This window comes from Benincasa hispida, chromosome 1 (genome assembly GCF_027475165.1).
Source record: "Benincasa hispida cultivar pf3 chromosome 1, pf3_genome.v1.1, whole genome shotgun sequence".
In the NCBI taxonomy this organism is placed as follows: domain Eukaryota; kingdom Viridiplantae; phylum Streptophyta; class Magnoliopsida; order Cucurbitales; family Cucurbitaceae; genus Benincasa; species Benincasa hispida.
In genome coordinates, this window is record NC_143478.1 from 404,890 (window position 1) to 418,843 (window position 13,954).

Below are 13,954 nucleotides of genomic sequence, written 5' to 3' on the forward strand. Positions count from 1 at the left end.
AAGGAAAGTGGGGCAAATAGATCACAGTCATCAACGTGTAAGGCTAGATCTTCATTTCACGTGGATTGTACTTTTAGCCAACAAATTATCTGAAGTCAGTGGTTACTTAGTTGCTGAATGGTTACTTATAAAATGTCAATACAAATACTAAAATATAATACAAAAAGCAACATAGATATTGATATACAATAGTTAATAAAATGCAATAGAAAAGGGACTTAGATTGATCAGATAAGAAGAAGAGAATTAGAGGTAAAAGTATGAAGATAAAGGAAGAACTTATTCATTGAATTGTTAAAGATATTCAAGTGGGTTATATTTTATGGAACTTTATGGAGATTTGAACATGAAGATGCTTAGTTTTTTGTTGAGAAAGAATAGATGAGTTGCTTATATATTTTATTTAAAAAAATGTTAGCGTAAAAATAGATACGCAAAATCGTGTGTCAGATATGTATCTGGGAGTATTCGTATCTGATACGTATCTCATATGAATTCTTTGCTTTACTTTAACTATATGTGCTTCATAAACTAACAGATCATTCAATTTTATGACTAATAATTTCATCAATTAATTTAAAAAAATGTACAATATGTCTAGAACTCTCTAGATTTAGTTAGAGTTCATGAACCTAATATTGCACACACAAAATTCAAGATCTAAATTAAATTTTTTAAAAAATGAAAGGAATAAGAAAAAGGTGGAGACTAAACTTAAAAGTTATTCATATAAAGTCGGTAGACAATGCAATTAGCTTGTCATCGATGAATCGAATCCAAAATCGAGCCAAAGCTTTGTTGTGATGATCGGTAAGGAGTAGGGGGTTATGCGGCCACGTCTCGTTGATGTATTCGAGAATAATAGAGGAGTTGGAGATCGTGCCGCCATGGACGAGCACGGGGAGCTTCTGGAGGAGAGAGTTAGAGTGAAGGAGGAAATGAGTTTTGTTGGTGATATCTTCTTCTACATATCCATAGGGTGTTTCTTTGAGGGACAGAGCCCAAATAGCTTCACTTCATCCATTGTCAATGGAGGCTTTGGATTTTTATTTTCACTTTTTTTGTGTTGATTTGTTTGGTGTGGTTTTCTTTGGTTGCAAGTTTTTTAAAGTTCAATGGAAGCGAGTTTGGATTTTATAATTTCCACTTTCTTCATTTCATCGAGTTGTCTAATCTTTGGCTTTGTGGCCATTATTTAAGATTTTATAGCTATTTATTATTGTTTTGAAAGAAAGAAAAGTTTCTCTCTCTTGTTTCCTTCGATTAGTGAAGATAGAAATTTTCATTTTTAGCTGAAATATGTGGTGGTAGTGGTAGTTGCTAACTTTAATTAGTATAGTTCAATACCATTTTCCACAAGTATTGTTAAACTCTAATTAAAAACAAATTTCAAACTTATTTTTCATGAGGAAGTCTAGCTGCTTTCAAATTTCTACCGTACGGCCAATTTTAATGTAAAATAAGCATGACAACAATATTTGTCTCCCTTCAGATACATCTATTTTTGTGCTTCTTAGAGTAATTTCATCCAAAATTCAAAAATATTTTAGAAAAACAATTATGAAGTAAAATTTTAAATTTAATTTTAAAAGTGATAAGAATAGTGAAACTCAATTAATTATAATTTTATTTTTTATTTATTAACATAAATTAATTCTAAAGACAAAAAATGAGTATTTAGTAAAAAAAAATTAAGATTAAAAGTGTAAATCTTAAAATATAGGGACCAAATTGAGGTAAAAACTCATATAAAATTGTAGCATATTGAAAGTTAAACTAAATTAAAATCAAATTCAAAAGTTTAAGTTTGACTAAATAAAAATGGACTCAAAATTGAGAGACCAAGAAATTATTTTCTTCAAAATTAAAAACACCTAAATATTTTTTAGATTTTATTAGTGTACAAACTCAAAGAAAAGTACAATACTCGCACTAATACTTATTCTTAACCAAAATACAAACGCAACCGGAATGGATAAACAAACTCTTTCACCCAAAAACAAAAGGAAAAAAAGCCCTAAATTCCCAAATCAAATCAAATCTGGAATCGGACTCATGATTTCTTCGCAATTTCCAATAGCTGCTCCCTCCGGAACTTGAGCCGCGGCACCATCTCGTCGTGATTTGGAAGATTATCTCTGATCACGGCGGCTTGCCGGAAGTTCTCCGCCCAAACATAGAGGCGAGGGACCGTATTTGGTTCAAGGATTTTCACATCCACCACCTCTTCAACCACCGGCAGCCACCGTGCGAGGAACCCGTACGCCAAATCCACCATGTTGATTTCATCGCCGCCGAAGAATTTCTTGTCGCCGAGTGCCTGTTCTTCCACCGTCTTCAACACTTCCAAGGTCGCTTTTCTCGCCTTTTCCTTATCTTCTTCCCCTTCCGCGATAAATACTCCCCAAATCTCCAAGCTCTGGTAAAAGTTAGTTCAAAATGTTAATAATTAAGTCTAGTTCGAAATGCAAGAATGTAAGGTCGGTTTGATTAGAAAGCGATTGGTTCAAATACCTTGTCTTCTATGAATTTGATCCAGAACCGAGCGGTAGCTCTCTGAAAAGGATCGGAGGGCAAAAGGGGATTATCCGGCCAGGTTTCGTCGATATATTGGAGGATGATGGAGGATTCGCAGATGGGTTTTCCGTCATGGACGAGGACTGGAATCTTCTTGTGAACGGGATTGTATTGCAAAAGCAGAGGAGATTTGTTGACGAGATCTTCTTCTATGTATTCGTATGGAATGGATTTGAGTGCGAGAGCCCAAATGACTCTGTAACTGAATGGACTTGGCCAAGCTCCATGGAGCTTCACTTCTGTCATCTTCAATGGAGGATTGAATATTTGAGTTGAAGTTCAAATGAAGGTATAATCGTTTATATACTGCTCTGTTATGTGCCTTTTCTTGGCCTGAACGTAAATAAATAATAAAAATAATAATTTGAAAAAAACAGTACATACAAAGCTTCTTTGAATTTTCCGATCTATTTATTTTCTAAACGAAATTGTTAAAGTAAATTAGGTTTTATTCTTCAGTAATATATTAGTATTTTTTTCTTTTATTTATTTTCTTTGTTGGATTTATCGTGTCTGTTTATTCCTCTTCGTATTTACTTGGTTTTAATTTTCAACCATTCCTTTAAGCATCCAAAACCAAGGCCACGGCGTAATCAAAATTAATCCCATTGTAATGAGTCTAATTTAATTTACGTGTAACGTAAAAGGGAATTGGATTTCTTTATCCCGTTTAAATTAGATATTATGTAATTCTAATTTAATTTCTATGGAGGTTGTTTACCACAACACTAGTAATGGAAACACGTATGATTACTATATTCCCCTCAAGATATAATAAAAGACTACCAAACTTTTGAAAGTTCGACCGCTTTGCACATTCAAGCATCTTCCTCCTTTTATTCCTTTCTCAAATGTGATTTGTTTGTTGTTTATTTAATATTTGGTAAGTTTAGTATTTGAGTAGTTTCGATTAATTGTTCAATTGTTTCTTTCATTCACTTCGTTGTTATCTTGCTCTATAGGTTAGTCATTGTATTAGTTTGTTACTTTACTTAGATTTGATCTCGTATATGATATTGGTATTCAAACGATAGAAGTATTAATATTGATACTTAATACCGATTTCAATATTGCTTATGTAATATAATCAAATGAATTGTGTGGGAAAATATTTAGTAAATACATAAATTTAAGAATTTTGTGAGACCTATATTTTAAAATAATATAATCAAATAATGTATAAAAAGATGAATAAAAATAGTATGTACTACCCAATAGAAATTTGCTCATAGAAGTATCTATGCTACTTTTTCTTTTTTTTCTATTCTTTTTTTATTAGGACAATACAAGCAAAATAATAAAATAGACAAACTAGAAAACTACATGGCAAGTCACAAGCATAAAAAACTACTCAGGGTAGGGAGTAGTAAGATAATAAGCCTCACGTTTCTCGAAAGTTTTAGGTGCAAGAGAACATGTTCGAACATTTTGACATCAACAAATATGAGAAAGAAAATCTACATGATACTACTCTAAGTCTTTGCCTCCTAAATAAAGAAAGAGGGCTCAATGATATTGTCCCCAATGTTATTTAGCCGATTGATATTCTCTCACATAATTTTCAAATGCTTTATTAATAACAAACGATGAATTAAGATAGTATGAAACTGTAGTGCTTGATATGACCTAGTGGGCACGCATCCACATAGACATTTGAAGAGAACACCACTTTGATTTGTATAAAAAAATCTAATTTATTGTAAAAGAAAATAAAAATGGAAAAAAATATAATCTGGAAAGTGGTTTTTTTTTCTTGAAAATGGGATACCAATGACGTAAGCTCATGCGTGTTTGAACATTTCAAGATATACCTATATTTTAGTCTTCTTCTCATGGATGTTGCTTGACTTTTTCTTCTTTATTTTTCCAATATTTTAACGATATACAAATTCAATCATAAGATAATTTTCATAATTTTGATTGAATTTATATGATTTTTTGAGTTTTTATTTGATTTTCATAGTTCAATTAAATCTCATGAATCGTTTCTAAATTATCTTTTAAATTTATTTCCTTTTAATTCTCGTATATTTACTTGTCTAGTTTCAAGTAGTGGCAGATCTAGAACTACATATTAGAGATACAAATTTATATAAATTTAGAAATTTAACTCGTGAATTTTTAGATTTTTGTCTATATATATAGTTCATGAAGTTTAAAAATTGTCTTATAGGTCTCTAATTTCTCAAATAGTCATCTAATAGATTCATGTAGTTTTAGCTTTGTATCTAATATATCTCTTAAATATTTGAAAATGTTAAAAATTAAATGTTATATTAGATTAAAAAAATAACTATGTATCTAATTGATTTTTTTTTTAAATTGATGGAACTATTAGTCTCAAAATTGAAAATTTAAGGTTTAATTACTCAAAAAATTAAATGTTATATCTAATGAAATAATTAATTTTTTATATGAATATATATTTAAAACTATAAAATAAAAAATTGAAAGTTTATGAATCTATTAGACATTTTTAGAAGATATACTAGACACAATTAAAAATTAACTACTTATTAGACACAACTTTGAAAAATAAGAACTAAACTTAGGTTTACAACTAAATTTCCTATAATAATTTACTAAAGATTTAAAGTAGGGCAAATATCAATTTATATCCCCGAACTTTGGGTGTTGTATCAATTTAAACCATAAACTAATAATTGTATCCATTTAAATCTTAAACTTTGAGGATTGTATCAATTTAAATTTCAGATTACTAACAATTGTATTAATTAATAATTGTATTAATTTAAACCCTCAACTTATAAGTTTATCAATTTAAACCCTAAACTCTCATAATTGTATCAACTTAAACTCTCCATTAATTTTATTTGGATACACTTATGAATATTTTGGGTTTAAATTTATATATTTATGAAAGTTCACATTGGTACACTTATGAAAGTTCAAGGTTTAAATTGATATAACTATTAGTTCGGGGTTTAAATTGATCCACATCCTAAAATTTAGGGTTTAAATTGATACAACCCAAAAAATTTAAGGTTTAAATTGATACAATTCTTAGTTTAGGGTTCAAATTGATACAATTCTCAAAATTTACGGATATATGAGAGAAAAGGAAATAGAAGTAAGCTTCTTCAAGTATACTAAAATTTAAAATAATATGTAAATATATCTTTGTAAAATGAAAAAAATAATAAAAATGAAAACTAAAATAATACATGTAAAATAATTGGGGTGGAAAGCATAGGTCTCTTCAAGAACGTTTGGGGCAAAGAGTTAGTTATTATACCCGTTGGTTATTATAACTAGGTTATAATAGTTTGTGTTTGGGGTGTAGATTATTTTAATTTGAGTTATAATAATATGTGTTTGAGGTGCAAACTATTTTAGTTTGAGAAGGAAATAATAAACATTGTAGCAAAGAATAAAAAAAAATGATGAATGTAAAATAGTAAAAACTCTAGCAAATAGTGAATACTGTAGCAAATTGATTGTGAAATACAAAATAATATTTACTGTAGCAAGAGGTAAATTATAGTTTTAGGATAGTTCTCGTCCCAAACACACACTTATTTACTAAATGATGATTGAGCTACTTGCTATGACAAAACTAAAATAATTTATAAATGTATATGTTAAAAGTTAAAAAATAAAAAGGAAATTTAACAACAGAATGTGATAACAAAAAAAAAAAAAAAAGAAGAAGTTTAACACTTTATTTGATAATCATTTGATTTTTGATTTTTAAAAATTAAACATATTTTCTCTCAATTTGTAATTATGATTTACATTTTTCTTATGTAAACGGTAAAAAAGTTGAATTATTAAATAAATCCCAAAAAAGAATAAGTTCTTAAAAACTATTTTTTTAATTTTTAAAATTTAGTTTGATTTTTTAAAATATTAGTAAAACGTAGATAATAAATTGAGAAAATTAAAGGTAAAATGAGTATTTATAGTCTTAATATTTAAAAATTAAAAATTAAAAAACAAAAGACCAAAGGAGGCCTATATGTATTAATAATAATAATAATAATAATAATAGTTAACCACTTGCATTAGGGAAGAATGAACAGTGGATTAGGAAGAAAGTTTAAAATATGAAGTGGAACACAATATAGTATACAAAGAGCTGGATTTGAATGGGGTTTGGTTTACTTTAAATCATTCATTTGTCCATATACTTCTGTTCTTTTAGCATGTAGGCAATTATTTTTTTTTTAAAAAACAATTATTAAAAATTGGTTTTTTTTTTGTATATAAAAAAGAGAGAGTATGGACTTAGCAACATCGAAGTATGACTATTTTAAAAATATTTGAAAACACAATTCAAAACCAACTCAATAATTTAAGAATATTCTAGTATTTAATTAAGAATAAATGGGGCGAAAAATTCAAAGACACATTGTATATTAAAACCATATTTAGGTGGATTTTTCATATCTTTGATTCTTGAAGCCCAAGCAAAAGCACTACAAAAGTGATTCCCTCAGTTCTTGAACTTGAAAACCCTCCATTGAAGATGGCAGAAGTGAAGCTCCATGGAACTTGGCCAAGCCCTTTCAGTTACAGAGTCATCTGGGCTCTGGCTCTCAAATCCATTCCATACGAATACATAGAAGAAGATCTCGCCAATAAATCTCCTCTGCTTTTGCAATACAATCCCGTTCACAAGAAGATTCCAGTGCTCGTCCATGGCGGAAACCCTATCTGTGAATCCATGATCATTCTCGAGTACATCGATGAAACATGGCCGCAAAATCCCTTGCTGCCTTCCGATCCTTACGAGAGAGCCACTGCTCGATTCTGGATCAAATTCATAGAAGATAAGGTAAAATCATGAAATTCACAAATCGGAATTACATACCTAATTGAATTGATTGGTCGTTTGGTAATTTTAGGGCCCAGCGGTTTTTATGGTATTCCGTGCGAAGAATGAAGAAGAAGGGGAGGATGCGAAGAAACAGAGCTTGGAGATGCTGGCAACTGTCGAGGAATGGGGATTCGGCGGCGGAGAGAGGAAGTTCTTCGGCGGAGATGAGATCGGAATGGCGGATTTGGCGTTTGGCGGGATTGCGTATTGGTTGGGGAGGATTGAACAAGTGACGGGAGTGAAATTATTGAATGCCGAAGATTTCCCTCGGGTGTATGCTTGGGCTGAGAGATTCAGAGAAGCGCCGGTGATCAGAGATAATCTACCTGACTGGAACCTCATGGCGGCGAATTTCCGGCGCCGGAGGAAGCAACTGCTGCAATCTGCTGAAGATAATTAGAAACACAATATGTTCTGTTTGTGTTTTGTAGTGAGTTCGCCAAATTATAATTTATAAGGCATGGTATTTCTTCCCAATAATAATAATAAGGAAAATTATCTCAAATCATAAAATTATTTAAAGATATAATAAAATTTTAAAACTATTAGATGTTGATAGATTATTAATAGTTGTAAAATGGTTTATTTTTCTATATTTAAAAACCATCCTAATAATAATGATAATTACACAATTGGGTGGAATATAGAGATGGAGTTTTTGTACCTATGACCCTAGTTTTAGGGAGAAAATGAAATTTGCCCCCTTTCTAAATGGAAGTTTTTTTTAACCTTTCCCAACTTTAAGATGAAATTATTCATCTCAATCTCGCTCTCTCTTCATTTTCTCACTCAAAGATCACTCTCTTTTCTATTTGTCTCTCTCTCGCTATTGCTATTTTTTTCCTTCTTCACTCTCTCACCATCGGACCTAATACACGGTTTTGTTGAAGTTGGTTGCAAGAAGAAGGAAAGAGGAAGAAAGAAAAAGTTTGAAAGAAAAACAAATCGTAACATCAACATAAGATTTGAACAAGACATTTTTCATTTTAGGTTTCTAAAGATCAATTAATAATTTTTTCTATATAAATGAACGTAACTTGAGATGTACTTAAATATTTTTCTATGGCTTAATAAAATAACTTAGTAGTTCATTTTACTAAAGTATAAATTCAAAGAAAAGTATCTGTTTAAAAAAAAAAAAGAAAGAAAGAAAGAAAGAAAGAAAAAGAAAGAAAACCTTAGAGAAAAGTAGTATATGCTTAACCAAAATACAAACACAGTCGGAAAGATGAACAAAACACCCAAAAACAAAAGAAAAAGCCGTAAAATTCCCAAATCAAACGGCCGAAACGGCGCTAGAAGATCAAATCCAGAATCACACTTATGATTTTCTCTTAATTTGCAATAGCTGCTCCCTCCGGAACTTGAGCCGCGAACCATCATGTCGTGATCGGGAAGATTGTCTCTAATCACGGCGGCTTGCCGGAAGTTCTCCGCCCAAGCGTAGAGGCGAGGGACCGTATTTGGTTCCAGGATTTTCACATCCATCACCTCTTCAATCATCGGCAGCCACCTCGCGATGAACCCGTACGCCAAATCCACCATGTTGATTTCATCGCCACCGAAGAATTTCTTGTCGCCGAGTGCCTGTTCTTCCACCGTCTTCAGCACTTCCAAGGTCGATTTTCTCACCGTTTCCTTATCTTCTCCCCCTTCCAAAATATCAATTACCCCCAAAATCTCCAAGCTCTAATGAAAATTAGTTCCAAAATGGTTTAGAATAAGTGTAGTTCGAAATGCAAGAATGTAAGATCGGTTTAAATTAGAATGTGATCTGTCCAAAATACCTTGTCTTCTATGAATTTGATCCAGAATCGAGCGGCAGCTCTCTGAAGAGGACCAGAGGGCAAAAGGGGATTCTCCGGCCAGGTATCGTCGATGTACTGGAGGATAATGAAGGATTCGTAGATGGATTTTCCGGCATGGACGAGGACTGGAATCTTCTTGTGAACGGGATTGTATTGCAAAAGCAGAGGAGATTTGTTGGCGAGATCTTCTTCTATGTTTTCGTAAGGAATGGCTTTGAGCGCCAGAGCCCAAATGACTCTGTAACTGAATGGACTTGGCCAAGTTCCATGGAACTTCACTTCCGTCATCTTCAACGGAGGATTATTCAATTTGAAGTTCAAATGAATGAGGGGATAATCGTTTATGTAGTCCTCTGTTTAGTGCCTTTTCTTGGCCTTCACGACTCAAACCCAACAAACTTTAGCAAGATAATAATATTAACAATAATTAAAAAATAAATAAATAGTTGAAAAAAACAATACATATATAATATATAAGCTTCTTTGCTCGATTTATTTTCAGAATGAAATAATAAAATACTCTTAATTGACTCAGTTGCTTTGAATTTGTGGTGTAAAATAATATAATCTAATCATGTGTTAAATGCTGAAAGAGGATACTAAGAATGCACTAGTCCTAGTTAAATTTCCTCAAAGTCAAAGCGAGCATCCATCAATTAACACTTAGAGTCGTCGGAATCAATGTCTGATATAATTAATATCTGTGTTTGGATGTACAGATAATTAATGTGGGAAAATTAATTATGTGGGTTCAATTTACCAATTTTGTATGTAAAAACTAAAATTAAATAATTACTTAAATAAATACAAGAGACTAATTATTTGTAGTCATTAAATAAATTTAACATTATTTAATCAATAAAAATAAAAATAAATGAATACTTTTGTAGTAAACCTTTATTAAACATGATTAACTAATTTAAATTAATTACTAAAAATAATTAAATTATTATAAATTAATCAGAATATTGATATTAATTATAATAATAGAAATAATTTATATTAAATAGTTAAGATAGCAAAATAATAATAATAATTGTAAAAATTTTAGTTGAAATTTATTAAGTCTAATTAATATATTTGTATTTAATATTAATCAAAATTATTAATAATGAATAATTGATATTAATTTATTAATGAATTAAGCTATATTTTTATTGGTCATCTTCCAAGCATAAAAATCTCACATTTTTGCAAGGTGTTAAAAAACTCATTTCAAATGGGTTTTGAAAATCTCTCGAGTAATATATCCCGAGTTTTAAAATTTGAAATTCTATGAAACAAACAAGAATATTAAATGTCTGTCTGAAATTCCATGGAAAAACCTATGAAATAAAAAGGCCCTTAGTGTTAGAGATGTGCGTTCGAATCTCCTTACTCACTACTCAAACTAGTATTTCCATGCTACTTCCATTTAACATTTGATACTATATTAAATGATATTGTTTTATTTTATGGGGTCACCCTAATCTTAAATGTTTCTTTTATAACTGTTTGCACGAGGTTTTCGGAGAAATTTGTTTCGTGGAGTTGAACTTGATTTTTATATTAATTTCAGTATAGCGAGTACAATATCTAATACATAATTCTTTGATACTTTCAAAATGAACTTTAATCTTTAAGTTGGTTGATCTTCTTGGATGATTGACCTTTGGGCATATTAATCTTCTAGGATGATCGACCTTTGAGCTTGATGATCTTCTTGGATGATCAGCCTTTGGACTTGTTAATCTTCTTGGATGATCGAGCTTTGGGCTTGATGATCTTTTGGGATGATCGGCCTTTGGGCTTAATGATCTTCTTGGAGGATCAATGTTCACACGAAGCTTATGGAGAAATGTATTTCATGGAGTGAACTTGTGTTGATGTAGATTTGATGTGAGTAATTCGATCTCTAGTACTTGATCCTCTGATTTTCTCTCAATTGAATGCATACGCTTGACTTGAAAAAACGGAGCGCGTGATGTTCTTGAAGTCGAAGTCTTAAAAGAGTCTTTGTATCTTCAGGAGACTTGTGTCTTTAAGAAGTGTGCAGCTTCAGAAGTCTAGGAGTCTTCTAATTGTTGGGGGAATTCTTTCTAGGCTATTTGGAATGTAGAATTTCCGACCTTAACAAATGAAGAGAGCTCCTTTATTTACAGAGTTCTCTGGTGGGGTTCATGGGTTTGGGCTTGGTCGGTCCATGGGTCTGGCCCTTGGGCTCAATTAGTTGAATTTGGGCCTAATTTGACATTTGGGTCAAATTCAACCTATTTTTGGGCTTAATTGAACTTCAACCCAAATAATAGTATCAAATTTGACCAAATTCATTTTATCCGATTCAATAGTCATGATAAACACACGTGGCATCAACGGAATTTGTTTTCATTTTCAATTTGGGACACATGTTAACTTCAAATTGGTCCCAAATTTGATGATTTGAAATTTTGTCATTAATTTAGTAAATGACGTGGCAATTTATGACTTGTCTAAAATTTCTCCATCAACAAATTGCTATTCTTGAGATTTATGCACAATGTGGGTGGATAAATCTCGAAAAAATGAAGTTGGAATCAAAATACGAGTTATTTACTCTTGATTTAAACTGCATTTGATGTGCCAATCAAACTACGACTTTAGTATATACGTTTAGCTAGCATTTTGGATAAAATTTGGAATATGGTCAAATTTTAATGAGATTTTTCCTCTAATTTGATTTAGTCTAAGGATAAAAGCTAAACTTGATAAAAATTTGGGATATACCCAAATTTAATTTGAAAGGAATTTTAGATCTTACCCGCAATTTGTTTTGGAAGAAGGGATGAACCTAAACTTGGATGAATTTGAAATAAAATTTGGAAGATGCCCAAATTTAAATTTTACATCAATTTAAGGCCTAAAAAATGTGTCTCTTGAATTTTGGATAAAATTTAGTGGCCAAATTTTAATTTGAGATGAATTTGGGACTTTATCCATAATTTAATTTAGTTTTGGGACAGGAGGCTAAATTTGGACGATTTGAATTTGGGGATAAAATTTGGAATATGCCCAAATTTTAGTTTGAGGCTTGTCCACAATTTAATCTCAAAGTTGAACAGCTCGATTTTGAATAAAATTTGGAATAAACCAAATTTTAATTTGAGATTTTATCCACAATTTAAATTTGATTTAGAATAGAATTTGGAATATGTCCAAATCTTGCTTGAAAATAAATTTGAGGACAAAATCTAATAAAATCAAATCAAATAGAACTTAATTTGAAATTAGGATAAAATCAAATTAGCAAATCTAATAAATTCTCATAATTTAAACCAAATCTTTATATGACTTGGATCCCTAATTCGTCATGAATTCTGGCAAATCCTCTACAAATAGAACCCTAAAGCTCCTACATTCCCAAATCAAAAACCCCTGGAAGGTAAAGAAAAGGAAAAAAAAAAAAAAACTCTCTCTCTCTTTTTCCCCTGGAGCTGCCTAGTTGCCCAGTGATGTGTTCTATCTATGCAATGGATTAAGGGCAATGTAATATCTTATAAAAGAATTGATATACCTAGTTAGACCCAAGTATAAATCCAACTAGAATCTTGGTGAGTCCAAGGTTGAACTTAAGGTTTGTGTTCTATGGATGCGTTGACAATAATTGTTTCAATCTTGATGCGAATTGTTTGTTAGATATGCAATGAGTTTGTTCCTATTCTATTGCTAAAATAAATAGTGATGGATGCGATGGGAATCACAATCGTAAGTGAATCAGTCTATGTGAGAGATACAAGTTTTGAATGAATAAAGATAGGGTTGAGAAAAATATTTACTAACATTCCTAAGTAATTGAATAACTTATGCGTTCAAACAAATCACTCAAAAATTATAACCTATACTTTTAATGTATTTAGCCACCATATCCCATTTCTAGGATGCATCGATGAGTATTTGATGGAACAGATTGTTGGAGTTAGCATGCAATTAGCAAAAATAAATAGAATCATTAAGCACTCTAATTCATCAATTTTAGCAACTAAGAAAGCATGTTCAAGAACTTAAAGTAGGGTTTGATGATATAACCTTAAAGACCTCTTCAATTCACGAACTCAGCTTCAATCTTCACTCCAAATGCTTGTAGACCACCACTTGATCTTCCCTACTATTCTTTAGGATCTTAGATTGGGTGGTGGAACCTAAAATGAGTTGAAATTTAAGGAAATTTTTAGGGAAAAAGGTTGTTTTTGTTTGGAGTTGAAAAATTCTTCTTCTTCACTAAAACCAACAAAACTTTTTCTTTGCATGCCTTTAATTCTTAGAAAATTTTTTCCCTTTTATCAAAAGCCAGCATGCAGCTTCATCAAACCTTCAATTGACAACACCACCTTAACTCATTAAGGTGATTATCATTGGAATGGTGAAGTGGACGACCCACTTTCTTCCAATGATGAATCCCTAGTCATGTAATTTTAATATTTAAATCATATTTAAATATTATCCAATTCTTCAATTTCATTTAATTCGATAATTAAAAGTGTAATTATATCGTATATAATTATTGATTCCCTCAATTTGAATTTGAATGTTTCAAATTCTCTCATCACGCTATTCTAAGGTTTAATCCATTTGTGAGCTAGTAGAGGGACCTAATAGACCTACAGATCATGAACTCTAATGATTTGAAATTAACCGGCTAAACTTTTTAATCCAAATTAACCAACATTCGTTAACTACTGGGTCACTCCATTGAAGCCCAGTAGTTGCACTCCCC

At 31.0% G+C, this 13,954-nt stretch overlaps 2 protein-coding genes, 1 long non-coding RNA gene and 1 pseudogene across 4 annotated transcripts; 2 read left to right on the forward strand and 2 right to left on the reverse strand.

Moving 5' to 3' along the window:
* Positions 1-1,852: 1,852 nt before the first annotated feature.
* Positions 1,853-2,823, reverse strand: LOC120087601 (glutathione transferase GST 23-like). The gene is made up of 2 exons (XM_039044462.2): positions 2,515-2,823; positions 1,853-2,419 (listed from the first exon to the last, which is right to left on the reverse strand). The coding sequence occupies exons 1-2, from the start codon at positions 2,821-2,823 to the stop codon at positions 2,054-2,056; spliced, it is 675 nt and encodes a 224-aa protein (XP_038900390.1). The 3' UTR covers positions 1,853-2,053.
* LOC150038154 (uncharacterized) lies at positions 2,209-2,951 on the forward strand. The gene is made up of 2 exons (XR_016531537.1): positions 2,209-2,351; positions 2,540-2,951. It is a non-coding gene; the product is annotated as an uncharacterized LOC150038154 (long non-coding RNA).
* A 3,738-nt stretch (positions 2,952-6,689) lies between these two features.
* Positions 6,690-7,922, forward strand: LOC120071386 (putative glutathione S-transferase). The gene is made up of 2 exons (XM_039023646.2): positions 6,690-7,375; positions 7,446-7,922. The coding sequence occupies exons 1-2, from the start codon at positions 7,067-7,069 to the stop codon at positions 7,815-7,817; spliced, it is 681 nt and encodes a 226-aa protein (XP_038879574.1). The 5' UTR covers positions 6,690-7,066; the 3' UTR covers positions 7,818-7,922.
* A 658-nt stretch (positions 7,923-8,580) lies between these two features.
* On the reverse strand, positions 8,581-9,752 carry LOC120071393 (glutathione transferase GST 23-like; annotated as a pseudogene). Its single transcript, XR_016531538.1, has 2 exons — positions 9,205-9,752; positions 8,581-9,106 (listed from the first exon to the last, which is right to left on the reverse strand). The product of XR_016531538.1 is annotated as a glutathione transferase GST 23-like (transcript).
* Between the last annotated feature and the right edge of the window lie 4,202 nt (positions 9,753-13,954).

Coding starts and splice junctions, on each gene's coding strand:
- LOC120087601 (XM_039044462.2), bottom strand. CDS start 2,823: ATGACAGAAGTGAAGCTCCATGGAGCTTGGCCAAGTCCATTCAGTTAC. Junction 2,420..2,514: donor TCAAATTCATAGAAGACAAG/GTATTTGAACCA, acceptor AACTTTTACCAG/AGCTTGGAGATTTGGGGAGT.
- LOC120071386 (XM_039023646.2), top strand. CDS start 7,067: ATGGCAGAAGTGAAGCTCCATGGAACTTGGCCAAGCCCTTTCAGTTAC. Junction 7,376..7,445: donor TCAAATTCATAGAAGATAAG/GTAAAATCATGA, acceptor TGGTAATTTTAG/GGCCCAGCGGTTTTTATGGT.